This window comes from Nerophis lumbriciformis, linkage group LG08, assembly GCF_033978685.3.
Source record: "Nerophis lumbriciformis linkage group LG08, RoL_Nlum_v2.1, whole genome shotgun sequence".
Taxonomy (NCBI): domain Eukaryota; kingdom Metazoa; phylum Chordata; class Actinopteri; order Syngnathiformes; family Syngnathidae; genus Nerophis; species Nerophis lumbriciformis.
In genome coordinates, this window is record NC_084555.2 from 45,832,379 (window position 1) to 45,859,343 (window position 26,965).

A 26,965-nucleotide genomic window follows, 5' to 3' on the forward strand; every position below is an offset into this window, starting at 1 on the left:
TCCAAGTCCGAGTCCATGGTTCTCGCCCGGAAAAGGGTGGAGTGCCATCTCCGGGTTGGGGAGGAGATCTTGCCCCAAGTGGAGGAGTTCAAGTACCTCGGAGTCTTGTTCACGAGTGAGGGAAGAGTGGATCGTGAGATCGACAGGCGGATCGGTGCGGCGTCTTCAGTAATGCGGACGCTGTATCGATCCGTTGTGGTGAAGAAGGAGCTGAGCCGGAAGGCAAAGCTCTCAATTTACCGGTCGATCTAAGTTCCCATCCTCACCTATGGTCATGAGCTTTGGGTTATGACCGAAAAGACAAGATCACGGGTACAAGCGGCCGAAATGAGTTTCCTCCGCCGGGTGGCAGGGCTTTCCCTTAGAGATAGGGTGAGAAGCTCTGCCTTCCTGGGGGAGCTCAAAGTAAAGCCGCTGCTCCTCCACATCGAGAGGAGCCAGATGAGGTGGTTCGGGCATCTGGTCAGGATGCCACCCGAACGCCTCCCTAGGGAGGTGTTTAGGGCACGTCCGACCGGTAGGAGGCCGCGGGGACGACCCAGGACACGTTGGGAAGACTATGTCTCCCGGCTGGCCTGGGAACGCCTCGGGGTCCCACAGGAAGAGCTGGACGAAGTGGCTGGGGAGAGGGAAGTCTGGGCTTCCCTGCTTAGGCTGCTGCCCCCGCAACCCGACCTCGGATAAGCGGAAGAAGATGGATGGATGGACAAAAAATATATCTTATAAAATATAAAAGCTAAAATGTCTCTTAAAGCTCTGCCCCTTTAATTAGTGCATACATCATCTGTGTGAAGGAGTGAACATGCAACATTAGAATTTATTACTAATGAGCAGAACCGCTCTATGTACAGTGCCGTCTATCCTTAAGCGGCAGCAGCTCAACACATGCAGGGTTCAACGTTAAGGTTTTTTCTACTCACTCTACTTACCCCAATATTTTTACTTGTCCTGCCTAGGTTTTTTTCTGGCTGTGTAGTGCTCATGGCTTATATCTTACTAAAATGATTATTATTATCTATAATTACATTTAAATGGCATTGCATACATGTAAAATTAAATGCTATTTCACATTATTTGACCAGTAGCAGTTACACCCATCTGAACAGGTCAGCCACCTGTCTATAGCCCGATCACAGTTGAAATCTTGAACTGAAAGGCCTTTAATGGCCAAAACATTAACCTTCGACAACATTTTAACAGCTGGTTGGCTCAGATTGGATTCTTTTCATTGCATTCACATGCTGCAGTGGACAGTGGACAATTTAGCTTCAGTATTAATGCAGTATCTGAAGCACCGTCTCCACGTGTGTTTATTGACAACAGGGTTATAACCTGGACACGTTAGCTCGTCGGTATGGCAACAGGTGACTGTTACTGCGTGTGTCTGCCCCGGCCCCCGAGTCAAACAGCGGTGGTGTTAATGAAACAGCGTCAGGCTGCTCACCGTCAGTGAAACGTTCGGTGAAATCGCGGATTAACGTTAAATATATGACAAGCCGCGAGCGATGCAGCTATAACCTATCTCACCTGGTAGAGCACCCGCTGCGGCGACCCAGTTCGATTCGCTTTGCTCCGCGTCAATCCCCCCTCTCCTGTCTCTCTCCAGCTGTCCTTTCAAAATAAATGCATTCAAATCCCGAAAATAAAAATTAAGAAAATCCGAGTCGGTGCTGCACACTGCACAGGTTCGGACCATTTTTGAACTTGTTTGCCAAGACGTCTTACCCTCGTATTTTGATCCGGTCGGTCCGTTTTTTGTTTTTTTACTTCGTCGTCGTCTTCTTCTTCTTCTTCTTCTGGCCCACCAGGTGAATTAAGTGCTATTGGCGGAGTTACAATGCATAGTAGGCTACCGCCACCTACTGCACCGGAATTGTAACTACAAGCAACATTCACAGACAGAGTCTCATTGCTTTTATGGGCGGTCGAGCGAGTCAAAAGCCGAAAAATCTATTTGTGGCGGACGTAATTCTTTCGTGGCGGGCCGCCACAAATAAATGAATGTGTGGGAAACAGTGATATCTCAATATTTTTCCTTAGCCTTGAATGAACACTTGATGCATATAATCACAGCAGTATGATGCTTCTATGTGTCTACATTAAAACATTCTTCTTCATACTGCATTAATATATGCTCATTTTAAACTTTCATGCAGAGAGGGAAATCACAACTACCGTATTTTCCGCACTATAAGGCGCACCGGATTATTAGCCGCACCTTCAATGAATTACATATTTCATAACTTTGTCCACCAATAAGCCGCCCCGGACTATAAGCCGCGCCTACGCTGCGCTAAAGGGAATGTCAAAAAAACAGTCAGATAGGTCAGTCAAACTTTAATAATATATTAAAAACCAGCGTTCTAACAACTCTGTTCACTCCCAAAATGTACGCAAATGTGCAATCACAAACATAGTAAAATTCAAAATAGTGCAGAGCAATAGCAACATAATGTTGCTCGAACGTTAATGTCACAACACACAAAATAAACATAGCGCTCACTTTCTGAAGTTATTCTTCATTCGTAAATCCTTCGTCTTCGGTGTCCGAAGTGAAAAGTTGGGCAAATTTACGATCCACTGGCAGATGTTGGCGTCGTCTGGCGCTGCCTCCTCGTCTTAGTGAAGGTGTGTTCGCCTTCTGTCTTCCATTGTTCCCACGCAGTTAGCAGTCTAGCTTCGAATGCCCTGTTGACACCAATATCTAGCGGCTGGAGGTCTTTTGTCAATCCACCCGGAATGACGGCGAGTATTGAATTAAGCGCGTAAGCGTGTCTCTCAATGTGCTGTTATGAGCTAGCAAATATAACAACTACACTACCCAGCATGCAACGATAGTTACGAGCATGCGCGGTAGCCCTGAGAAGTTCCCACGCAGTTAGCAGTCTAGCTTCGAATGCCCTGTTGACACCAATATCTAGCGGCTGGAGGTCTTTTGTCAATCCACCCGGAATGACGGCGAGTATTGAATTAAGCGCGTAAGCGTGTCTCTCAATGTGCTGTTATGAGCTAGCAAATATAACAACTACACTACCCAGCATGCAACGATAGTTACGAGCATGCGCGGTAGCCCTGAGAAGCGATGTTGTATGCTGGGAGTTCGAATGTGGTTATGAGCACGCTGTGAGTAAACGTTGAGAACTCAGTTAACACGCCTCGTCTGCATTATTTATAATTAGACAGACAACACACTTAATAGGAGCCATTTTGGGGTCTTTACATAAACACACAAATGGAAATGAAACGTCACATATCCCAGCATGCACCGCGCGCTTCTTCTACGGGGAAAAAAGATGGCGGCTGTTTACCGTAGTTGCGAGACCTAAACTTTATGAAAATGAATCTTAATATTTATCCATATATAAAGCGCACCGGGTTATAAGGCGCACTGTCAGCTTTTGAGAAAGTTTGTGGTTTTTAGGTGCGCCTTATAGTGCGGAAAATACGGTAAGTCAATTTAGCAAAAGTGTATTTATTAAACAGTTATTAAGCAGTGGCACAAACATTCATGTCATTTCAATACAGAAGGTGCAAGATTGTCAGACATTTTAAAACAAGATATAAGTGCACTTTTGTGCATGATGACACACAAGATATTACAATAAGTGTCACATAAAAATGAGCTGCATATCAAATAGTATATGTCCTACGGTGTTGATGTGGAAATAGTTGCTTCGGCATTTAGTTGGTGTGGCACCGAACGGAGATGTAAAGACATGTTCCCGCTTGAAGCCAAACCACCGTCAGACGATGGACCCCGTGCTGTTGTTCTTGGGAATTAATTATTCCTCCATTTGTTACCAGATTCGCACCTTCTTTCTCTCGTATTACCATTCAAACCACACCGTTAGCTGTTCGCATCACAGCTAACGTTACCATGTCGCTATTGTCTGCTCCGCGGGAGCGTGTGACGTTGCTCACATGACAGTATGTGACGTATGTAAGAAGGTGCACTTGTTTTAAGTCTCTGTGAGAAGGAGAAACAGGGTGAGAAACGCATGCAGTTTAATGCCCCGCAGCTAAAAGCAACTGCGTGAGAACGTATGCTCGAATATCACGATATAGTCATTTTCTATATCGCACAGAGACAAACCCGCGATATATCGAGTATATCGATATATCGCCCAGCCCTAAATTAATTTTTCAAACTGAGACTCACTGGCTTTGGCTCGTTTTCTGTGAAGAACATATATCAGTAGGGATGTCCGATAATATCGGACTGCCGATATCATCGGACGATAAATGCTTTAAAATGTAATAACGGAAATTATCGGTTTCAAAAAGTATAATTTATGCCTTTTTAAAACGCGCTGTGTACACAGACGTAGGGAGGAGTACAGAGCGCCAATAAACCTGAAAGGCACTGCTTTTGCGTGCCGGCCCAGTCACATAATATCTACGGCTTTTTCACACACACAAGTGAATGCAAGGCATACTTTGTCAACAGCCATACAGGTCACACTGAGGGTTGCCATATAAACAACTTAAACACTGTTACAAATATGCGCCACACTGTGAACCCACACCAAACGAGAATGACAAACACGTTTCGGGAGAACATCATAAACACAGCATAAACACATCAGAACAAATACTCAGAACCCCTTGCAGCACTAACTCTTCCGGGACGCTACAATATACACCCCCCGCTACCCTCTACCCCTCCCCACCTCAACCCCGCCCACCTCAACCTCCTCATGCTCTCTCAGGGAGAACATGTCCCAAATTCCAAGCTGCTGTTTTGAGGCATGTTAAAAAAAAAAATGCACTTTGTCACTTCAATAATAAATATAGCAGTGCCATGTTGGCATTTTTTTCCATAACTTGAGTTGATTTATTTTGGAAAACCTTGTTACATTGTTTAATGCATCCAGCGGGGCATCACAACAAAAATAGGCATAATAATGTGTTAATTCCACAACTGTATACATCCGTATCGGTTGATATAGGAATCGGTAATTAAGAGTTGGACAATATCGGATATCGGTAAAAAAGCTATTATCAAACATCTCTATATATCAGAATACATATTTAATGAACACACACCATACACCCCCCCTACACGTTTCTATTACATATAAGATGTCCGGGTCCACTGGACCTGGTGCTAATAGAAGTGTGAAAATTGATGTTCTGTGTACCACACACACACACACACACAGCAGGCCTAGACAGGAGGAGGACAGAGTGTAGGTACACAGAACATCAGAGGGTCAAATGTGCGAGAAAATGAGAGCAGACGGTGTTGACAAACAATGTTGCAAACTTGTGTGGGAACCGCAGGTGCAGAAACACAAAAGAAGAATCCTTGTGGGATGCAGAAACTGGCAGAGAAATTTCCATGCAACATTCATATTGTTGTTACTCAGCCAGCATTTGTGGGTCTGATAGACCCGTTGCATTTTGTGGCTTTTAATGCCTCACAATCAAACACTTTTATGTTAAAATACTGAACAGATGTTTATTGGGATAAGGTAAACATCTGTTCAGTATTTTAACATAAAAGTGTTTGATTGTGAGGCATTAAAAGCCACAAAATGCAACGGGTCCATCAGACCCACAAACAATGGCTGAGTAACAACAATATGAACATTGCACAAGGGTTATGTCGGGGTCCACGTTAATCAATACATTTCAACCTTTTTTTAAATCAAGGCACCTTTTTTTCATTGAAAAAAATCCAGAGGCACACCACCAGCAGAAATCATTAAAAAATGAAACTCAGTAGCCGATATTGACGATAAAAAGGCGTGACTTTGACAATGTAAATGTGGAACTTGGAGCCAAGTTATGCTGTCATATATGGCGTGCTTACCCAAAGTCAACTTGAAAAAAATTCCCCGGCCAGCTGGAACAAATAGACAACCGTGAGCCACTTTAATATTGATCATGATGCACGCAGCACATCATGCCTGTACAACTATATACAGTGTTGACCTTGCTGTGTACAAACAAAACATGAAATGTAGGCTAATACTTTACAGATACTGTACATGTTCTAGAAATGGTGGCCTAGTGGGCGGGCTCAGCTCAGGTTAAAGGCCAGCGAGAAGAGATAGGTCTTAAGAAAGGTTTTGAAGACCCCCAGGCTCTGGGCTGACCTAATGTGGCGGGGAAGGCTATTCCAGAGCTTAGGGGCGGCAACGGAGAAGGCTCTGTCCCCTCTGGTCTTTAGCTTTGATCTGGGGACCGCCAGCAGAAGTTGGTCAGCTGACCTTAAGGCTCTAGACAAGGTATGATGGTGCAGAAGCTCGGTCAGGTATTGTGGGGCCAGGCCATTTAGGGATTTAAAAACACTTAAAAGTAATTTAAAATCAATGCGTGACGGACAGGGAGCCAGTAGAGTGAGGCCAAGACTGGGGTGATGTGCTCGCGTTTTTTGGTGCTGGTGAGGAGACGGGCAGCCGCGTTTTGCACATGCTGCAGACAGCGGAGTGATGCCTGATCAATGCCAGCAGACAGTGAGTTGTTGTTGTCTAGCCGGTGTGTGATGAAGGCGTGGATGGCGCAACAAAATTTGATAGTTGGTACTGTTACCTGATTGGCTGTTAGCATGTCACTCCCACTGATCAGTGATCACTTCCTGCGTTGTTCGGTTACTAGAGAGCGAGTACATTTGTCCATGTGACCAATCTTGCTTTGCAACTTCCGGTTTCTTCAGAGGAAGAACAAAAATTAATTGTCAAACGTTTTATAGAACCTATTTTTTCACACACTAGGGCCAATTTAGTGTTGCCAATCAACCTATCTCCAGGTGCATGTCTTTGGAGGTGGGAGGAAGCCGGAGTACCCGGAGGGAACCCACGCAGTCACGGGGAGAACATGCAAACTCCACACAGAAAGATCCCAAGCCCGGGATTGAACTCAGAACTTTCATATTGTGAGGCACATGCACTAACCCTTGTTTCACCGTGCTAGCAATTACGTATGTATTGCAATATATATTGATACAGTTTTATCGCCCAGCCCTAGCTGTAATTGCCTGGGAGTAAACCTGCAGAAAATTACACTTTGCTCTAATTTGTTACACTTTATTGAGCATTTCTTACGTATTCCTTATTTTTGCACCTTCATTTTAAGAGGTTAAGTGTTCCATGTTCCATTTTAGAAATGTGTTTACCGGTACATTGATTGTTTTCCATGGTTGTGTTGACATTATCTTTCCTTTCTGCCTTGATAGCCGAGGGAATTATAATCAGAGAAAAGTTACATTTTAAATTAAAACATTTACAGTGAATATATTTTTTTCCTTATTTTCGATCAGTTTTAGAAAATATCGATATTGACTGATATAAAACACTTATATCGTGATACAGTTTTCAGCGTATCGTCTAGCCCTATGTACAGCTGTATTTTTTAGATGTTTATTGTATGAACTTCCCCTTATAAATAAGCAAATAGAAAATAAAACCACAACTCACCCACACCTAAATACTTAGTGGTAATATTATACGTACCATTATTATAATTGCAAACACTGTTCATTCAAATGAAGTCAATTGTAGTCATCTAATTGCTGTGGCTGCTGTTAGTTGCTTCTATTTTTCTTTGTTTTCATCATGCAGTTTATATTTAATACATGTCAGTGTCATAAAGTGGTGTTTTCCGTGTGTGTGTGTCTGACATCCTTTGGCTTTCCGGGACACAAAAATAATTTTCAATTATTATCCAAACTGCTTGGAAGTTGGCACCAAGTTCCTGTGCAAACATGACAATAATAGTTTTATAAACAATCAGGTAGTTTGCTCCGTATGTATGTAGTGGAAATTACATCTGGCAGTAATGGAGACTACTGCAGTTATATAAAAGTGTGAATGTCAGATTGTAATGTTATTTGTTTCTATTTAAGGTACTCCCATGATACCAGTTCACATGGGTGTCATGACCCCCACTTCCACAGTGAGTTACTGAACATCCTTGCTATTGGACTGTTTTGATTCTTACTCAGAATATTTTCCTATTTGCCAAACATTTTTACAAACTGCAGCATGCTGTGCTGTGTTTTACAGTGTCTTGTGTTTGTTTTTGGCAGGTTCTTGTCCCAACCACAGTCTCTATTGCACAGAAACCCATGATCACAAAGAGGGAGTACATCGGCATCCGAACCAGGGAGGCCGAGGACGGCCCCACCACCACCGTGTTTGTGGGCAACATCTCCGAAAAGGCGTCAGACATGCTGATAAGACAGCTGCTGGCTGTGAGTTCACTTTACTTAATTTAACCTTACTTGACCAAGTCATGGTGTATTTCATGTGATGCAGCATCACAAACTAAATCCATTTTTAAAAGTGAATCAAGGTTTCCCCTAGATTGCCAAGATACCTATGGCAGTGGGAGGCGCTAGGGGCGTGGTCAATATGACATCATCACATTATTTGCTATGATGCATATATTTTCTTTAAAAAGGCAAAAAACAAATCTGTTATTAATTATACTATTTACATATATTTTTTCTTACATAATATCGTTTTGCTCAATTTTTCAATTGTTGCTACTTATTGTGCAATGTACTTTCTTTTTTCTAGAGATTTTTCCAATTCTTTTAGTCACTCTTTCTTTATTTAAAACAACTGGCAAGAAATCTAGAATCTATTTCTGGTGCTATTGTAGACTGTACTTGTGTTTAGAGACTCTTTACTTCTGTCGCTCCATGTCTCTCCTTAAAAGCCGAAGTATCATCTTAAATTCTGAAGATCCCTGTCCAAGGGTATATCTCGGATACATCAATAAAGTATGTCCACATCGCGTACATGCTGCCTCCGATCCAGACAACCTAGTGCGTATTGCTTATGTCATGTGTAAACTATATATCCATTCAAACTGTAAATAGCTGCTGGTGTTAATGTGTATGTTAGTGTGTTATGGTGTTCATTTTTCCCACGGTCTGTGAACACACTGTGTCACGGAGACGTGTGTGCACAGAGAAAATACTTGTTGGAATTGGGCCCGTTGTTCAGAATCAGAATAGTTTTTATTGCCATTGTTTGAGAACGGGTTCACAAACTAGGAATTTTACTTGGTGCAATCGTGCAACATAAAACACATATAACACAGAGTAAAATAACATGAGCTGTGGCATACAATTGGCAATAAAAGATTAAAAAAAAACATCAGAACGTGTGTCTTCTTCTGGACGCTACAATACATCATATTAGTTTATTTTATTTTCACATTTAAAAAAACAACTAATTTTTAAGTTGTGGAGGCTATTATGTTGCTGTGGCGCACCATCACAATCAAATACATTTAGGGGACACTCTGTGGATTAATTACACAATAAGGATGTAGTAATATTAACATTTCATTACTTGGTTATCATGACCAAAATTATCACATTTATCATCATTATTGTGGTATTGTTGAATGTGCTCAAAAAGTACTTTTCACACACTGAACTCTTTTGACCAAATTATTATAATTTTTTTAAATACCTGTTAGAAAAGACACTATTTTGCATGTTTTTTGTTTCTTACGCTTCACTGATAGTGTTTTAGTCTTGGTATTTTTCTGTTTTTATTGGCTAAGCTTTTATTGTTTTAAATATTTGGTTTCTAATAAAGCACTTGAAGTAGCACAGAGGAATTAGTGCTTAATATATTTTAGCATAAGTGTAGATAAAAACATGTTAGAACAGAAATTAACCACATATTAACAGTAAATAATAGTTTTGACAAAATAATACAACCAGAATTTATGTAATATGAATGTGAATGTTGTCTGTCTATCTGTGTTGGCCCTGCGATGTTGTGGCCACTTGTCCAGAGTGTACTCCGCCTTCCGCCCGTGTGCAGCTGGGATAGGCTCCAGCACCCCGCGCCCCCGTAAGGGACAAGCGGTAGAAAATGGATGGATGGATGGATGTTACCACATACATAAGCAGCTTAATTAGGAGCCTTCAATCCATTATTGAAATAATTCTATTATAGTTTACATGCCAAAAAATATATAGTGATAGATCAGGGGTCGGGAACCTTTTTGGCTGAAAGAGCCATGAAAGCCAAATATTTTAAAATGTATTTCCGTGAGAGCCATATAATATTTTTTAACACTGAATACTACTAAATGCATGCATTTTTAAGTAATACCAACATTTTTAGAGTACAATAAGTCTCTTATTCTTTTTAAAAACATTGTTATTCTTAAGCTAACCAATAATAAATAAAATACTTCTTACCAATAATGTGACTTCTTGAACAGGTGCGGTAGAAAATGGATGAATGGATTCAAATCCATGAGAATGTTTTATATTTTTAACATTATTTTTAACACTGATTACCAGTGGAATTATTCATTACTTATCATGTTAAGCAATGTCAGCTAAAATTTATCTGAGATCCAGATGCAGTCATCTAAAGAGCCACATCTGTCTCTAGAGCCATAGGTTCCCTACCCCTGTGATAGATACATCGTTATCGCAGGAGGTTGCAGTATATATCGCGATATAGATTTTAGGCCGTATCGCCCATCCCTAATACACATACATCTACATTCTAGCCATTTTTTAAATTACTTTCTCATAGCATCAAGAAATAAGGTTGTAATGTTGCAAATTAAACATTTTTTTAAACAAAACAAATAATCCAGTCCTACTGTCTTCTTTCCTTCTAGAAATGTGGCATTGTTCTCAGCTGGAAGAGAGTCCAAGGTGCCTCTGGGAAACTTCAAGGTAAGAAGCACAGCAATCATATTGAATGTGTTGCAGTAAAACAAGCATCCAGATAAGTCAACTCCCATGCTGACCTTCTGGTTCTTGTACTTGTTGTTGTTCTTCTTCTGCAAGCATTTGGCTTCTGCGAGTACAAAGAGCCAGAATCCACACTGCGAGCCTTGCGACTGCTGCACGAGTTGCTTTTAGGCGACAAGAAACTGCTAGTCAAAGTGGACGCAAAGACCGAGGCCCAGCTAGAAGAGTGGAAGGCCAAGAAGAAGAGTACCAATGGCGTAAGTTATAGGGATGTTTCCGATCAGGTTTTTTTTTTGCTGCCCATTCCGATACCAATATGGATCACATGTATTTACTATAAATCTTTCAATACATACAATGAGTGCTATTGACAGTTTAACCTCATTCCCTGTGGTGCGAATATTCACCGTACGTGCTCCCGTTGTATCCACAGTGCGGTTCACAGGAATATCAAAAGTCAGTGGAACCTCGTCCATGTTGATAATGTTCTCTGGCCGGATCTTTTTTTCAGCTATCTTGTTTTTACAATATGCACGGAAAGTAGCCAGCTTTTCTTGAAAGTCTTTAGGCAGTTGCTGTGAAATAGTAATCCGTGTGCGGATGGAGAGATTGCGTGAACCGGATCCCTGTCGCTTAGTAGGAGCCATTTTGTGGTCTTTACAGATGTAAACACACAAAGGAAATGAAACGTAATATTCGCGCGCTTCTTCTTCTTCTACGCGGGCGTGTGGTTGCTTACAGTAGAAGAAGAAGCGTTTCCTGTTCTATGGGGGCGGGTGCTTACCTTGGCGGTTGCTTGCGTAGAAGAAGAAGCACTTCCTCTTCTACGGGGAAAAAAGATGGCGGCTGTTTACCGTAGTTGCGAGACCGAAACTTTATGAAAATGAATCTTAATATTAATCCATATATAAAGCGCACCGGGTTATAAGGCGCACTGTCAGCTTTTGAGAAAATTTGTGGTTTTTAGGTGCGCCTTATAGTGCGGAAAATACGGTAATTTCTGCTTTATCATGCTGCCATCTACACTTCTAATACTTTACTAAGCACTTGGTATTGTTCGACGCTCGCTTAGCAATTAGCTTAACTATTAGCATATACTTGATCATGATACTTAAAATACTGAGAAATGCTGTTTATTTGCCACAATGAAGGTGAGTATTTTAAACATAAAAAAGAGGCTTCACACTGTATGGAGATGCATACTGTAAGGCTGCTAGCCGCTTGTCAGCCAGGGAACTAAAAATGAATGCTGTGTTCGGTCAAATTTTGGAAAATGCATCCAAGTACATGCATTTACTTCTGAAGCGTACTTGGCACGAGCAATGAGGACAATTGCTGTTGAATAAGAGAAACTATCCAGACGCAAGCGGGGACAAAGACAACACTCTCACTCTCACTAAGCAAAGGAGAGCGATCCTTGATAAGAGAGCATTTTAAGAAGTGGGGAAAGAGGAGTCCACTTGTGAGACATGGGACAAAACAATCTCTGACAGCGCCAGAGAAGAAGCTATTTTGCTATTTGAGGACTATGTGCAACTTGCAGAAATTAGGTTTTGCAGGGGCTTCACACCACCAAACTGGCTCGAAGAACCTGTCTGAATCAGACAGCAGCGACAAGACATACGGAGCCGTAATGTACTACAGATGGAACATTGACAAAGGAATTTAAATAAGACTTGTGGAATCTAAGGCTAAAGTGACACTTGTAGACCAAAAACGGAAAAGCTGTCAAGGCAGAAGTCAGTAGGGCAGTCTTTGCATCCAGGATTGGGAAATATATGGAAAAGCATAGCGATGTGAAGATTAAACGCTGGTTCCATCTGGTCAACAGTAAGACCGTCCTTGAAGCCATGCCAAGGGACAGCTATGGTAACCAGACATTTTTCGTGTGGTCACCTGGAGATCTCAACATTGCTGACATCATCACAATGGAATGTACTACTGAAGAGCTAAATAAGAATTCCACTTGGCAAAATGGACCAGAGTTCCTGAAAGGGCTGTTAGAAGATTGTCCCAAAAAGATCAATTGCTCAAGTTGTAACAGAGAAAGTGAAAGCAAACTCCAGAGAAAGGCATTTGCAACTATACTCACAGGAACTCCAATCTTACAAACGTGTCAAAGCACAACCTCAACTAAATCAATCATAGAAAAACAACAACTGGCTGGTGAAGCGGTAAAGAACAAGTTGTTTGTCTACAAATATGAAACCACTCGACTCTTGATGTGCGGTAGCAGAACCCAAGCATTTATTGAGTGTAAGACAGCAGTCACAATCCTACCATATGAAAGCTGGATCTCGACACTGGTAGCCCGTAAAGCCCACAATATCAAAAATGAAAGGATTGCGCGAACTCTCCTTAAAATGAGAACCAAGGCTAAAGAATGGTACCAGTATTTTTCTAAAGTAGTATAGTACCGATTTCAATTAATTAGTATCGCGATACTTAATTATACCGTACATACATAATACATACAGTTGGCTGTAAATACTATGTGTATTGATTATTTGCTAAGCATTGAATGGTCACTGCTAGTAGTGTTTAATGCTATCCCTCTTTGGTTAACGGTTATCAACCTATTTTGAAAAGCTCCTGTAATAGATTTGGTGTAAAATTAACCCTACAAAATCTACTGGAGTAGTTGATAAAGTGATCTTCTCAGCCTTTTTTCAAGTGCATTCGGTCAAAGTTCCTAAAAAAACTTGACATACAGTATCGGCCATTGGGGATCTGCATTTTTGATTGGCATTAAAATGTATAATTGGGCAATGGCACATCCCGAGTAAGTCACTCCGCGATCAAGTATGTTTTGAGTCTGCAGCCACAAACAAAACAAGACTTTTTCCTCTTGCCTGTACCAGGGAGCAAGTGGCGAGTCAAAGGATGAAGACGAGGTACTGGACGAGGAGACCCTGCATCGGGACCAAGCCGCAATGGGAGCAATAGAGGTCCTCATCAGAGAGTACTCAAGCGAGCTCAACGCAAGCTCGCTGGACTCTGATGCTCAATCTCGCAAGAAAAGGAGGGACAAGAAAGAGGAGGTATTGACTGCGTTAGCACGCTAACATGTTATGATTTTAACTTATTTTTGTCTCCGTTGTCAGGAGGACATCAACGCCATGGAACTGGAGGACGACAAGAGGGACTTGATTTCCAGAGAGATCAGTAAATTCCGCGACACACACAAGGTGATGTATCAAAGCTGCCTGTATTATTCTTTAACTCTCTGCATCAAGTCAATTGTGTCTGAATAGCTTATATGTTATGATTACAGTGGTACTTTGGTTTCGTACGCCCTGGTTTTTGCATGATTTGGCTTTTGGCGAAAATGACCCAAAATTATTCAGGATTTTTGGAGGATTATACAAGTTGTTGACCCATTCTATATGTGTTTTTATTGATAACCGCTGCAAAACAATCCACCATACAGCCAAATTAGGTTAGCATTCAGTAATAGTCTGATCCAAGTCAAGCAGAGCTTTAGAGTCCATGTTTCTAGAGTGTCACTGAACGCACCACATTGCTACTCTTAACCAAACAGTCAAGGGTAAAATGCCCCTTATTTTCTGTCCGCCATAGTTTTATGAAAATAGTTTGGGAATTGTTCCTATCCAATAAAGAAATGTCCAGAAAAGGCTAAGGTCTCTTAATTATCTATTTGAGATTTCAAATTATATCCGTTTACGGGGAAGCTGCTACAGAAGAAGGAAAAAAGGGCAAGAGAGAGAGACAAAGCCAAACTTTCATATCTTATAGTATCTGCCTGAAAATGTGAAGACAGAGGAGGTGGTGTTGGGGCAAAGTAGCCTGTTTCGGGAGGAGAGAGGATGTGAAAGAAAGATTGTGATCCGATTGTGATATTGGCAAAACAAGTTTTTAGTTAAATCTTAGGAAAGGCAGGAATACAGCATCAATCACAAAATAAGCCCAATAGGAGATTAACGTTTCTGACCAAAAAACAAATACAATATAAATTAGTGATCTTCGGCATTACAGTAGTCCTTGCTTCATCCTTTAGGACAGGGGTCGGCAACCCAAAATGTTGGAAGAGCCATATTGGACCAAAATATGAATAAAATCTGTCTAAAGCAAAGAATAAAAGCCTAATATAAGTCTTATAATGAAGGCAGCACATGATGTATCTATATTTTATATATATATATATATATATATATTCTATTCTATTCTATATTAGCTACATTAGCCTACTATCAAAATGACTGTGTCGCAGGCTAACACAAATCTTCGTTGACAGAAATGTTCATATTTATTCTACACATTTTTACTACCGTACATTGGAAAACATTTGTAAAATTGAGGCTTCTCAGATGGTGAGATGACTCTTTGAAATTACTGGCTTAGAATGGCCAAAAGCAAATATTTGTGTGTCCAAGTTAAAGGAAACGGCAGGCTGTCTTCTTCTAATGGATTTATTACAATCTTTGCAAGCTGGGTAACATTTGCTGTGGTTTATAACGGCACACAAAACAATTATCAGAAATGCAGCCAATATTACATACAGATAATATGTCATGAGACATGCAATTATAATTAAATACACAGAGGACATAAGTACAGGAAATTAAATGAGCTCAAATATAGCTACAAGCGAGGCATAAAGAAAGATGTACATGCAAACAAACTAAGGTAAGTTCAAGGTCCGCCGAAATGAGTAGGACAAAACAGCGCTCACCAAATACTCTCATCAGTGAAGCATGTTTAATATAAACATTGGGATTTCTAACAATTAGGAAGGTTTGTGTCATGTTTGTTGACCTACAAAAACCATATTAAAACAAAAAATATATTTTCCCCCATCTTTTTCCATTGCAATACGTTTTTGGGCGGCACTGAAGAACCGCAGGTTGCTGACCCCCGCTCTAGGATGTGTGAGATGTAAGAAGAACCAAGCAGAGCTATATCTTCGCATCTGTGTAAATCTATTAGATAGATAGATAGTACTTTATTGATTCCTTCAGGAGAGTTCCTTTTTAGGGCTGGGTACCGAAGTTGGTACTTCTATAGGCACCGACCAAAATCTGTAGGTACTACCAAGTATTCATTCACGTAAAATCAAACGGTGCCGTATTTCAATACCTTTGTTGCATGTAACGTCACGTCTGTCGTCATGTTTGTTTGCAGACTAAACGCCGGCTCAAGTAAACAATCACTCAAGCAGCATATAGAGCGGTCTCAGTCAACCTCCTAAGTAATGTTGCAATTTTCATCATCAATAAAGCAAGTATGCTTGGTAGAAAACTCTAAAATGAAAAGTAAGGCTCCACTCGTACAAAAAGCGCTATCTTAATGCTAATTTACATTGGCTTTGCCGGAGACAGGCTACTATTAGCATTAGCGACTTCAACATTTAACATTTTTTTAATGAAAACTACAACAGCTTATTACACAGCTGGTGTGTAATAAGTACAATACTTACACTTTGTAGGGCGCAACATAACACATTCAGCTTCCTGGAAAAAGCTACTTCCAAGTTAGACAACATACCATAGAGAGCCAATACTGCCATCTAATAATGTAATGAAATTGAAAATGAGACTCAAACGTAGTATATTATATATTATATATATATATTATATATTTATTTTAGTATACTTGTGTTATCAAAAAATTAGCATTTATTACCATACACAAAAGTACCAAAAATTGGTACTGTTGAGTACCGGTATCGATTCCCAGGTGGCAAGAATCAGGACAGTATCGGTTCAAATGTGAACGGTACCCATCCCTAAAATCTTCAATTATTACCAGTTAAGTGTTTTGTGACATTTTATAAGGTGTCTGGAATGAATGAATTGGATTAAGTTTGTTTCCTATGGGAATAATAATTCGGTATATTTAGCTGAAGCGCAAAGAAATGAGTGTTAATTGGAAGCATGTGATTATTGGAAGGAGACTGTATTGTGAACACTCTTCTAGAATAAGTTAGTTTTTTACTGTAATAATGATTTGGTTTGATCTCGGGACGGCGTGGCACGGTTGGGAGAGTGGCTGTGTCAGCAACCTGAGGGTTCCTGGTGCAATCCCCATCTACCAACCTAGTCATGTCCGTTGTGTCCTTGAGCAAGACACTTCACCCTTGCTCCTGATGGGTCGTGGTTAGGGCCTTGCATGGCAGCTCCTACCATCAGTGTGTGAATGTGTGTGTGTGAATGAGTGGATGTGGAAATAGTGTCAAAGCGCTTTGAGTACCTTGAAGGTAGAAAAGCGCTATACAAGTATAACCCATTTACAATTTGGTCAGAATAGAGTGTTAAGTAAAATCCATCGTTCAACGCAACTGCCCAGTCAGCATTAATAGTGCTGACAAGTTCATTGTAAACATTTTCAAAATGTCCTTTTAAGTTTTGTATCAGCCACTCTTACATGTTCAAAGCAGCCTTACAACTGCTCCTGTATGTGGAACAAGTCGTGTTCAAAATGAGGCTCAAAGGTTTATCTTTGCACAAGCCTCATTGATCTGACAGAGTGCATGGTCAGTGTTCACTTCCCTCCAAACGTAACCTTATTGATTAAAGCAAACAATCATGGTGGAGGTCATTTAGTGGCTGACGCAAGATGAATATCAGCTTTTTGAGGGGGAAGTGTGGGGGTGTGAACAGCTCATTCTATCCATTGTGCAACAGTAGGACCCATGTTGGTACCGTATTTTTCGGACTATGTGTCTCAGTTTTTTTCATAGTTTGGCCGGGGGTGCGACTTATAATCAGGAGCGACTTATGTGTGAAATGATTAACACATTACCGTAAAATATCAAATAATATTATTTAGCTCATTCACGTAAGAGACTAGACGTATAAGATTTCATGGGATTTAGCGATTAGGAGTGACAGATTGTTTGGTAAACGTATAGCATGTTCTATATCAGGGGTGCTCACACTTTTTCTGCAGGCAACCTACTTTTCAATTGATCAAGTCGTGGGGATCTACCTCATTCATATATATAATTTATATTTACTTATTTATGAAATATATGTTTTTGTTAACAAGTTAAAGGTGTTTAATGATAATGCAAGCATGTTTAACACATATAGTTAACATTGTTAACAAGTTAAAGGTGTTTAATGATAATACAAGCATGTTTAACACATATAGTTAATATTGTTAACAAGTTAAAGGTGTTTAAAGATAATACAAGCATGTTTAACACATATAGTTAACATTGTTAACAAGTTAAAGGTGTTTAATGATAATACAAGCATGTTTAACACATATAGATTCCTTTCTTTCATGAATACAAGAATACAGTATAAGTTGGTGTATTACCTGATTCTGATGACTTGCATTGATTGTAATTAGACAGTCGTGCGGATAACGTCCGCATTTTCGAATGGAGGAGAAAAAAAGTCCTCCTTTCTGTCCAATACCACATGAAAGTGGTTGGTTTTTGGCATCTTATTTGTCCAGCTTCTGTACTCCTTTGTATACACTTTACAAGAAATACATTGTCGGCAAACTCCGTAGCTTGCTAGCTTGTGCATGCCAGCTTTCTGAGACTCTTATTTTGTTAGCACAACTGTGCAACTGTGCAGTCGGTCTTTGGAGTTTTGACAACAGATACGGCGCCAGAGTCTGTTGAAATAAAGTGTTTCTCGCCTTCCAGTCGGTAATTTTAATGAGCTGACAGCAGCCAGCGTCATCTCAGAAGACCCTCGGGTGCCGTGAATGTCAATCAAGTGACGAAAGTGACGTCATAGTGAAGATTTATGATCGCTCATTTTTAGGACTATTTTTTTAATGCCTGGCTGGTGATCAACTGACACACCCTCCGCGATCGACCGGTAGCTCGCGATCGACGTAATGAGCACCCCTGTTCTATATGTTATAGTTATTTGAATGACTCTTACCATAATATGTTACGTTAACATACCAGGCACGTTCTCAGTTGGTTATTTATGCCTCATATAACGTACACTTATTCAGCCTGTTGTTCACTATTCTTTATTTATTTTAAATTGCCTTTCAAATGTCTAGTCTTGGTGTTGGCTTTTATCAAATAAATTTCCCCCAAAAATGCGACTTATACTCTAGTGAGACTTATATATGTTTTTTTCCTTCTTTATTATGTATTTTCGGCCGGTGCGACTTATACTCTGGAGCGACTTATACTCCGAAAAATACGGTACAATTGTCTGTACAGGAATTTAGGGCCCTTAGCCATTTGACGCCTTGAAGTGTTTTAATCCACTTGTCACTAGTCCAAAGGGGAAAAACAAACCCACTCACCGTTTTTGGGTGTTTTTTTTGTTAGACTTTTTTTTAGTTTGGCAGGCCTGGTAGGGGCAAGAAGGCACAAACACGTACGCACACATAAAGCATAGCCATTGTATTGCAATTGCTACGCCACTGTTACCTTTCACAAACTTGCTAAATTAAAAAAATGCACATTTCAAATTAGTCCACAACGTCAGAATATCGTTAATGTGATGCCTTCCCACGTGCGGTACACAGAACGGAAATTATAAACACGCTGCTTAGGTAGTGACAAAAGCTAGTAGTATTAAGGCCATGTCCACATGAACATGGAGAGTTTCAAAAACGCATATTTGGTGTTAAAATTATCTCCATCCACACAAGTGTAGTTTCAAAACTGTATCTGTCTACACAAAAATGCATACACTTGCTGTCATGCACATTTTGTCCAATCAGAAGCCCTGGAAAAAGCAGTAATAGCTGACTTGGTGGCATTACTATGGCGTCACATTAGTGCCAAAAATCCGAGCGCATAAAAACTGTTATCGCGCGCTGATTCTCCACTTCGTGCGTGCGCGCGACACCCTTTTGCGTGCGCGTGGTGACTTTTTGTGCGCGCGCGGTGCCTTTCTGTGCGTGCGCCGTGCCTTTTTGCAACGCGCGCGCGACGCCTTTCTGCGCGCTCTCTGTGTACTCCTGGCATCTCTCCTCGCGCTGTCATGTTTCTTTTTGGCACTTTGGGGGCGGGTATGCTTAGACGGCCCCTTCTTTCTGATTGGTCAGGTGAAAAGATTTACGGAGGAAGAAGTGGATAAAAAAATGTCGCGCGCTGATGAAGGTTATTTCATACCACATAAACACAATACAGGGTAATACAAAATGTGACCCAAATAAATAATAAGACAACAAACACCATAATCACATCTTTCAGCCAGAACTGGTCCACCAGCAATAACATCCAACCATAACATTATTTTATATTTTCACTTCTTCTTGAACATTTGTTTTCTAATTTATGGAATTTCTTTTGATTCAGTCATAAAATTTATGAAATAATCTTTGAATTTTGTTTTTAAAATGTTAAAAATAGCTTTTAATAATGTATTCTGAAACAGTTCAAAATAATCAGAGAACTGACTAACACTGACCCTACACAACTATGATGCACAATTAAGTCTTTTTTTTTTAAAGCGAAAGAAGTAATTTCAACAGGTACAGCATCCTATGTCATATCTACATGTAATAAGATTTGTAACAAGGCAAACCGTTTGTAAATTGGTCGAAAATCGAGCAAGTTATGGTAATTTAATTAGAACATGTACCATTGACATCAATGTAATGATTGAGGCGAGATGTCCGAGGTAAGATGGCTACAACGTTGCTACGCTGGAGAATGATTGGTCATATGAAAAATGCTCAGAGCCAATCAGAAAGGAGGGGCCGTCTAAGCATACCCGCCCCCAAAGTGCCAAAAAGAAAAAATGACAGCGCGAGGAGAGATGCCAGGAGTACACAGAGAGCGCGCAGAAAGGCGTCGCATGCGCGCAGAAAGGCACCGCGCGCGCGCAGAAAGGCACCGCGCGCGCGCAAAAGGCACCGCGCACGCACAAAAAGTCACCACGTGTGCGCAAAAGGGTGTCGCGCACGAAGTGGAGAATCAGCGCGCGATAACAGTTTTTATGCGCTCGGATTTTTGGCACTAATGTGACGCCATACATTACGCCTCCTATTATGTTTATTTTGATATACTAGACATACAATTATCTTTAAAACCAGCCTGCACATACAGAGCCCTGGGAACATTATCTCTTTCTTTTTTTTCAGTGTTTAAAGCGTGCGTGCACGCCTGTGCTACTGAAACCCAACACTCATAGAATTATAACATGTTAAGCGACATGGTTGCTGCAATGAAGTGTATATTGTCTTTAACATCAGTACACACTATAAGGAAGAGGCTACATCATGTTTTTTTTTAGTTGCTTGGACGCATTTTACGCGCGTGCACGGTCACACCATAGGTGCCGATATACATTTCGGCGGTAAATCCTACGCTACTTTTCTGAGCATGCACGGTTTTTGCTTGGTGGTGAGAAAGAATTTACCATCAATCCCACGTGGGTGCTCGGACCCCGAAGCACCCACGGGATCGGCGCCTATGCCCGGCTCAATCTACAAAAATGGAACCAACACAACTTCATGTTCGGTTGTTAAAGAAGGACTAAAACATAAGATAATCTTGCACCTTTCTTATAAGACAGAGCAAAAAGTCTTGCTTGTCAAAGTCGTCCCACGGGAGGTCCGACAGCGACTGTATCCAAAAAAGCTGAGAGGCCGAACGTCTTCTAATTCCACAGCTCGCAAACATGTCCTATTATTTATTTACATTTGAAGGCTCATTTTTAGGCATGGTTACATGATGCAGCTTCGCACACCGTCTCACATTATGCTCTATCATAAGACACTAAAATGCAACCTCGGGACCGTTTGTGTGTAGTAATCTACTTGGCCCTGAGAATTCAATGACATGATGAATGAGAACATTCACAGGCATATTTTGAAAAGTTGTTAAAGTAAGTAAACACACAAAGTAACACCTTCTGCTTATCCTCAAATCATACTCTCGCTATAGTGCATTTACAAACATGTACAACACAATCAAACAGTTACAGTATTTAAAAAATACTTCTGTTGTGATCTGGCGTGTAAAAAAAATAAAAATACTATGACAACGCGTTCCCTTATTGTGCCGTGCATGTAACGTGCATTTAGCAAGTGATTCTTGACCCAAATCCTGCACACAGGCCACTATTAGCTTGTAGCATCTCTTCCTCTTCCACACATTCTAAGCGGGCATGGATCTGCTGCTCTTTGCAACTACTTATGTACTACTTTATGTACAAACCCCGTTTCCATATGAGTTGGGAAATTGTGTTAGATGTAAATATAAACGGAATCCAATGATTTGCAAATCATTGATGTTCAAACTCATAAACTTTTTTTTTTTTTTTGCAAATAATAATTAACTTAGAATTTCATGGCTGCAACACGTGCCAAAGTAGTTGGGAAAGGGCATGTTCACCACTGTGTTACATGGCCTTTCCTTTTAACAACACTCAATAAACGTTTGGGAACTGAGGAGACACATTTTTTAAGCTTCTCAGGTGGAATTCTTTCCCATTCTTGCTTGATGTACAGCTTAAGTTGTTCAACAGTCCGGGGGTCTCCGTTGTGGTATTTTAGGCTTCATAATGCACCACACATTTTCAATGGGAGACAGGTCTGGACTACAGGCAGGCCAGTGTAGTACCCGCACTCTTTTACTATGAAGCCAAGTTGATGTAACACGTGGCTTGGCATTGTCTTGCTGAAATAAGCAGGGGCGTCCATGGTAACGTTGCTTGGATGGAAACAATATGTTGCTCCAAAACCTGTATGTACCTTTTAGCATTAATGGCGCCTTCACAGATGTGTAAGTTACCCATGTCTTGGGCACTAATACACCCCCATACCATCACAGATGCTGGCTTTTCAACTTTGCGCCTATAACAATCCGGATGGTTCTTTTCTTCTTTGGTCCGGAGGACACGACGTCCACAGTTTCCAAAAACAATTTGAAATGTGCACTCGTCAGAACACTTTTCCACTTTGTATCAGTCTATCTTAGATGAGCTCAGGCCCAGCGAAGCCGACGGCGTTTCTGGGTGTTGTTGATAAACGGTTTTCGCCTTGTATAGGAGAGTTTTAACTTGCACTTACAGATGTAGCGACCAACTGTAGTTACTGACAGTGGGTTTCTGAAGTGTTCCTGAGCCCATGTGGTGATATCCTTTACATACTGATGTCGCTTGTTGATGCAGTACAGCCTGAGGGATGGAAGGTCACGGGCTTAGCTGCTTACGTGCAGTGATTTCTCCAGATTCTCTGAACCTTTTGATGATATTACGGAGTGTAGATGGTGAAATCCCTAAATTCCTTGCAATAGCTGGTTAAGAAAGGTTTTTCTTAAACTGTTCAACAATTTGCTCGCGCATTTGTTGACAAAGTGGTGACCCTCGCCCCATCCTTGTTTGTGAATGACTGAGCATTTCATGGAAGCTGCTTTTATACCCAATCATGGCACCCACCTGTTCCCAATTTGCCTGTTCACCTGTGGGATGTTCCAAATAAGTGTTTGATGAGCATTCCTCAACTTTATCAGTATTTATTGCCACCTTTCCCAACTTCTTTGTCACGTGTTGCTGGCATCAAATTCTAAAGTTAATGATTATTTGCAAAAAAAAAATGTTTATCAGTTTGAACATCAAATATGTTGTCTTTGTAGCATATTCAACTGAATATGGGTTGAAAAGGATTTGCAAATCATTGTATTCCGTTTATATTTACATCTAACACAATTTCCCAACTCATATGGAAATGGGGTTTGTACTTTATATGACTGCTGCATACATGCCTGCATTACGTTTTACCAACATGACCTTGTATAACTGGGGTGTCCAAACTTTGCGTCACGTGGCTGCGCTTGAAAATAAGCCTTTACATATACCGGTAAACAAGACAACAGGAAGTGTTTGCGTGCTGTGGAATTATATGTAATCACTTTTTATCCACACAGAAATTGGAGGAAGAGAAAGGAAAGAAAGAGAAGGAGCGGCAGGACCTGGAGATTGTGCGCAAGGAGAAGGACAAAGAGCGGGAGCGCGAAAGGGAGCGCCGCGACCGCGAGAAAGAGAAGGAGCGGGAGCGGGACAAGGAGCGAGAGCGAGACAGAGAGCGGGACCGAGACAGAGAGCGGGAACGCGAGCGAGAGCGGGAGCGAGATCGCGAGCGCGAACGGGAGAGGACGAAGGAGCGAGAGAGGGATAAGAGTCGAGACATCAGCCAAGGAAGAAGTCACTCGAGGTCAGTGGAAACTCAATGTTGACCTTTGCACTCTGCATGCAAAAACTGCACATCAGAATTGATACAAATACAATGCAAAAGTGACTTTTTAGGAATTCGAGTAGCTTTGTCATACATTTACACATAAGATAGCATGGAATTTAGTACCAAAAAGAAATATTAAAATATAGATATAAAAATACTCATGTTTTTAAAATAATGAATAATCATGTTATTAATCCTGATTACAATAGGGTTGTCCTGATACCAATATTTTGGTACCAGTACCAAAATGTATTTTGATACTTTTCAAAATAAAAGGGACCACAAAAATGTGATTTTTGGCCTAATTTTAACAAAAAAAATGATAATACATTAAACACATGTTTCTTATTGCACTCAAAGAACAGTTTTAGGAGATTGAAATACAAACTAAAAGGCAATAAACACATTTGGCTTTTCTTGTTGCACTCAAAGAACAATTTACAATTTTATATATCGGCTTCCTCCCACCTCCAAAGACATGCACCTGGGGATAGGTTGATTGGCAACACTAAATTGGCCCTAGTGTGTGAATGCGAGTGTGAATGTTGTCAGTCTATCTGTGTTGGCCCTGCGATGAGGTTGCGACTTGTCCAGGGTGTACACCGCCTTCCGCCCGATTGTAGCTGAGATAGGCTCCAGCGCCCCCCGCGACCCCAAAAGGGAATAAGCGGTAGAAAATGGATGGATATATTGCATATAGCCTACCATAATCTAGGATTAGGTTAGAATAGAATAGAAAGCTTTACTGACATTGTTCATGATTTATGGTTGCCACTCTTGGTCTGTGCTTTAAGAAAAACACAATCATTCTAATTACTAAAACAATAATATGGTTGAAACTACACAGATAGGACATGTAGCAGGTAACACTCATTGTTAAGGATAAAACACAAATTGTAGCAATTTGTTACAACATTTTGTCAATTATTTTGCGTTGGTTTGCGCTACGTGGGCGGTTTTGACTTTGCTTATAATTGGCAGCCGTCCAAGCAGCTGTGTGCATGTCTACATATCTGTATGCACAACAGAGGAGCTAGTTAACTATATTACCTTTGAACTCATTGTGCAAGTCTGGATAATTGTTATTTAAATGTTTATCGAAGTCTGAAGCAAAGGTGGTAACACTTTAATGCCACCTTTGGCGAGGCATGCGCTTCCATGTTAAGTGTCACCTTAATCAATAGTTTTGAAGCCCAAATACACGCATCCTCTTTATTAACAAGCATAATTGCCTTTATTTGCCATTTTTGATCTCCACACTGTTTCTGCGCGCTAACACACGGCAACATGCGGATGGAAAAAAAAAGTACCGCTATTTTTCAAAGGGAGTTAAGAGCGATTTTTTTATTAATTAGTACCGGTATACCGTAATGAAAATATTTGTGATTCATTTTTTGTCATAATCGTCCAGCCTTAGGTGACATACAGAGTCAGAGAAAAGCACAGCTCATTAGCATTAATGCCACACACACACACACACACACACACACACACACACACACACACACACACACACACACACACACACACACACACGCACACACAGAGACTTTGAAATTGTTTACATTCCAGCATCAAGGCCAATTCACTTCCAACACACTAATCTGACACCTACTCAAATGAATAAAGATGCTAACACAGGACCTTCTTTAACCGTGTGCAGAGAGAGGCCCAGGGAGAACAAAAAGCGAGACCGAGACGAGGATGAGGAGGACATGTACGAGCGCAGGAGAATGGAGAGGAGACTCCGAGACAAGGAGGACGCCTACCAGGAGGTGGTTGTTTCACCTAAAAATCAAGAAATGTCTATGATGAAGTGACTTGCTTGGCTAAAGTGACTTCCTGGTGTGTCCAATTCAAGCGACTGAAAAACTGGGAGATGCGGGAGAGGAAGAAGTCACGCGACTACAGCAGGGACAGGGAGCGGGAAGAGGAGCGCTGTCGTGAAACGGTAAATACAGGGTTTCCGCGGATCATTAAAAAGCATTAAGAGTCACTGAATGGATTTTGCAAACATTATGCCTCAAATTACATAAAAATTGATGTACAGAGGCATTAAAAAGTTCCATGCAATTAATTGTAGTCCTGGGCTGATAAATCAAGTCAATTGAATGACAAATGAAAATGAACTTTATAACTTTGCAGACGTCGATGCATTTTTATGTCTGTGTGTGTTTCTTTTCTTTGTCTCTGACTTTCAAAATGGGTACAAGAGGCATCTCTCTGTCCATTGCCCTTAGCTCCTGAGCACATTTATTCATATAAAAAGCTGTACTTCAAGATGTTCAATATTCTTTGAAGTGCAATTTTTGCAAACGGAGATTGAGAGTTTTTGTTTTTACATATTGTTTACCTATTGATCTTCCAATTAAAATGAGGAAAAATACTTCATCAATGAAAAATATTTGTATTGCATTTGAAAGGGGTTACTTGCATTATTTGTATATATTATGATTACATTAGTGCTTAATTTGGGCATAGTTGATGTAAACTTTGTAACTATTGAACATTATCATTGTCAAATGCTTACAGTTTTGACTGTACAGACAATTGTACCGTATTTTTCTGAGTATAAGTCGCTCCGGAGTATAAGTCGCACCAGCCGAAAATGCATAATAAAGAAGGGAAAAAACATAAGTCGCACTGGAGTATAAGTCGCATTTTTTGGGGAACTTTATTTGATAAAACCCAACACCAAAAATAGACATTTGAAAGGCAATTTAAAATATATAAAGAATAGAACAGGCTGAATAAGTGTACGTTATATGAGGCATAAATAACCAACTGAGAGCCTGGTATGTTAACGTAACATATTATGGTAAGAGTCATTCAAATAACTATAACATATAGAACAGTGGTTCTCAACCTTTTTTCAGTGATGTACCGCCTGTGAACATTATTTTAATTCAAGTACCCCCTAATCAGAGCAAAGTATTTTTGGTAGAGATAAAGAAGCAAAATACAGCACTATGTCATCAGTTTCTGATTTATTAAATTGTATAACAGTGCAAAATATTGCTCATTTGTAGTGGTCTTTTTGAACTATTTGGAAAAAAAGATATACAAATAACTAAAAACTTGTTGAAACATAAACAAGTGATTCAATTATAAATAAAGATTTCTACACAGAGAAGTAATCATCAACTT

The 26,965-nt window shown here is 40.5% G+C and overlaps 1 protein-coding gene across 2 annotated transcripts in view; it reads left to right on the forward strand.

Moving 5' to 3' along the window:
* The window catches only part of rbm25a (RNA binding motif protein 25a), a 33,611-nt gene that overhangs the window by 1,764 nt on the left and 4,882 nt on the right, over window positions 1-26,965 (forward strand). Inside the window, exons 3-11 of one of the 2 annotated variants that reach the window (XM_061969042.1) lie at window positions 7,850-7,899; window positions 8,033-8,197; window positions 10,609-10,666; window positions 10,781-10,941; window positions 13,546-13,725; window positions 13,789-13,872; window positions 23,508-23,794; window positions 25,482-25,593; window positions 25,680-25,769. In XM_061969042.1, the coding sequence (XP_061825026.1) occupies window positions 7,850-7,899; window positions 8,033-8,197; window positions 10,609-10,666; window positions 10,781-10,941; window positions 13,546-13,725; window positions 13,789-13,872; window positions 23,508-23,794; window positions 25,482-25,593; window positions 25,680-25,769 (1,187 nt within the window). The remainder of the gene's footprint in view (window positions 1-7,849; window positions 7,900-8,032; window positions 8,198-10,608; window positions 10,667-10,780; window positions 10,942-13,545; window positions 13,726-13,788; window positions 13,873-23,507; window positions 23,795-25,481; window positions 25,594-25,679; window positions 25,770-26,965) is intronic. The other variant, XM_061969043.1, reaches the window with a different exon arrangement.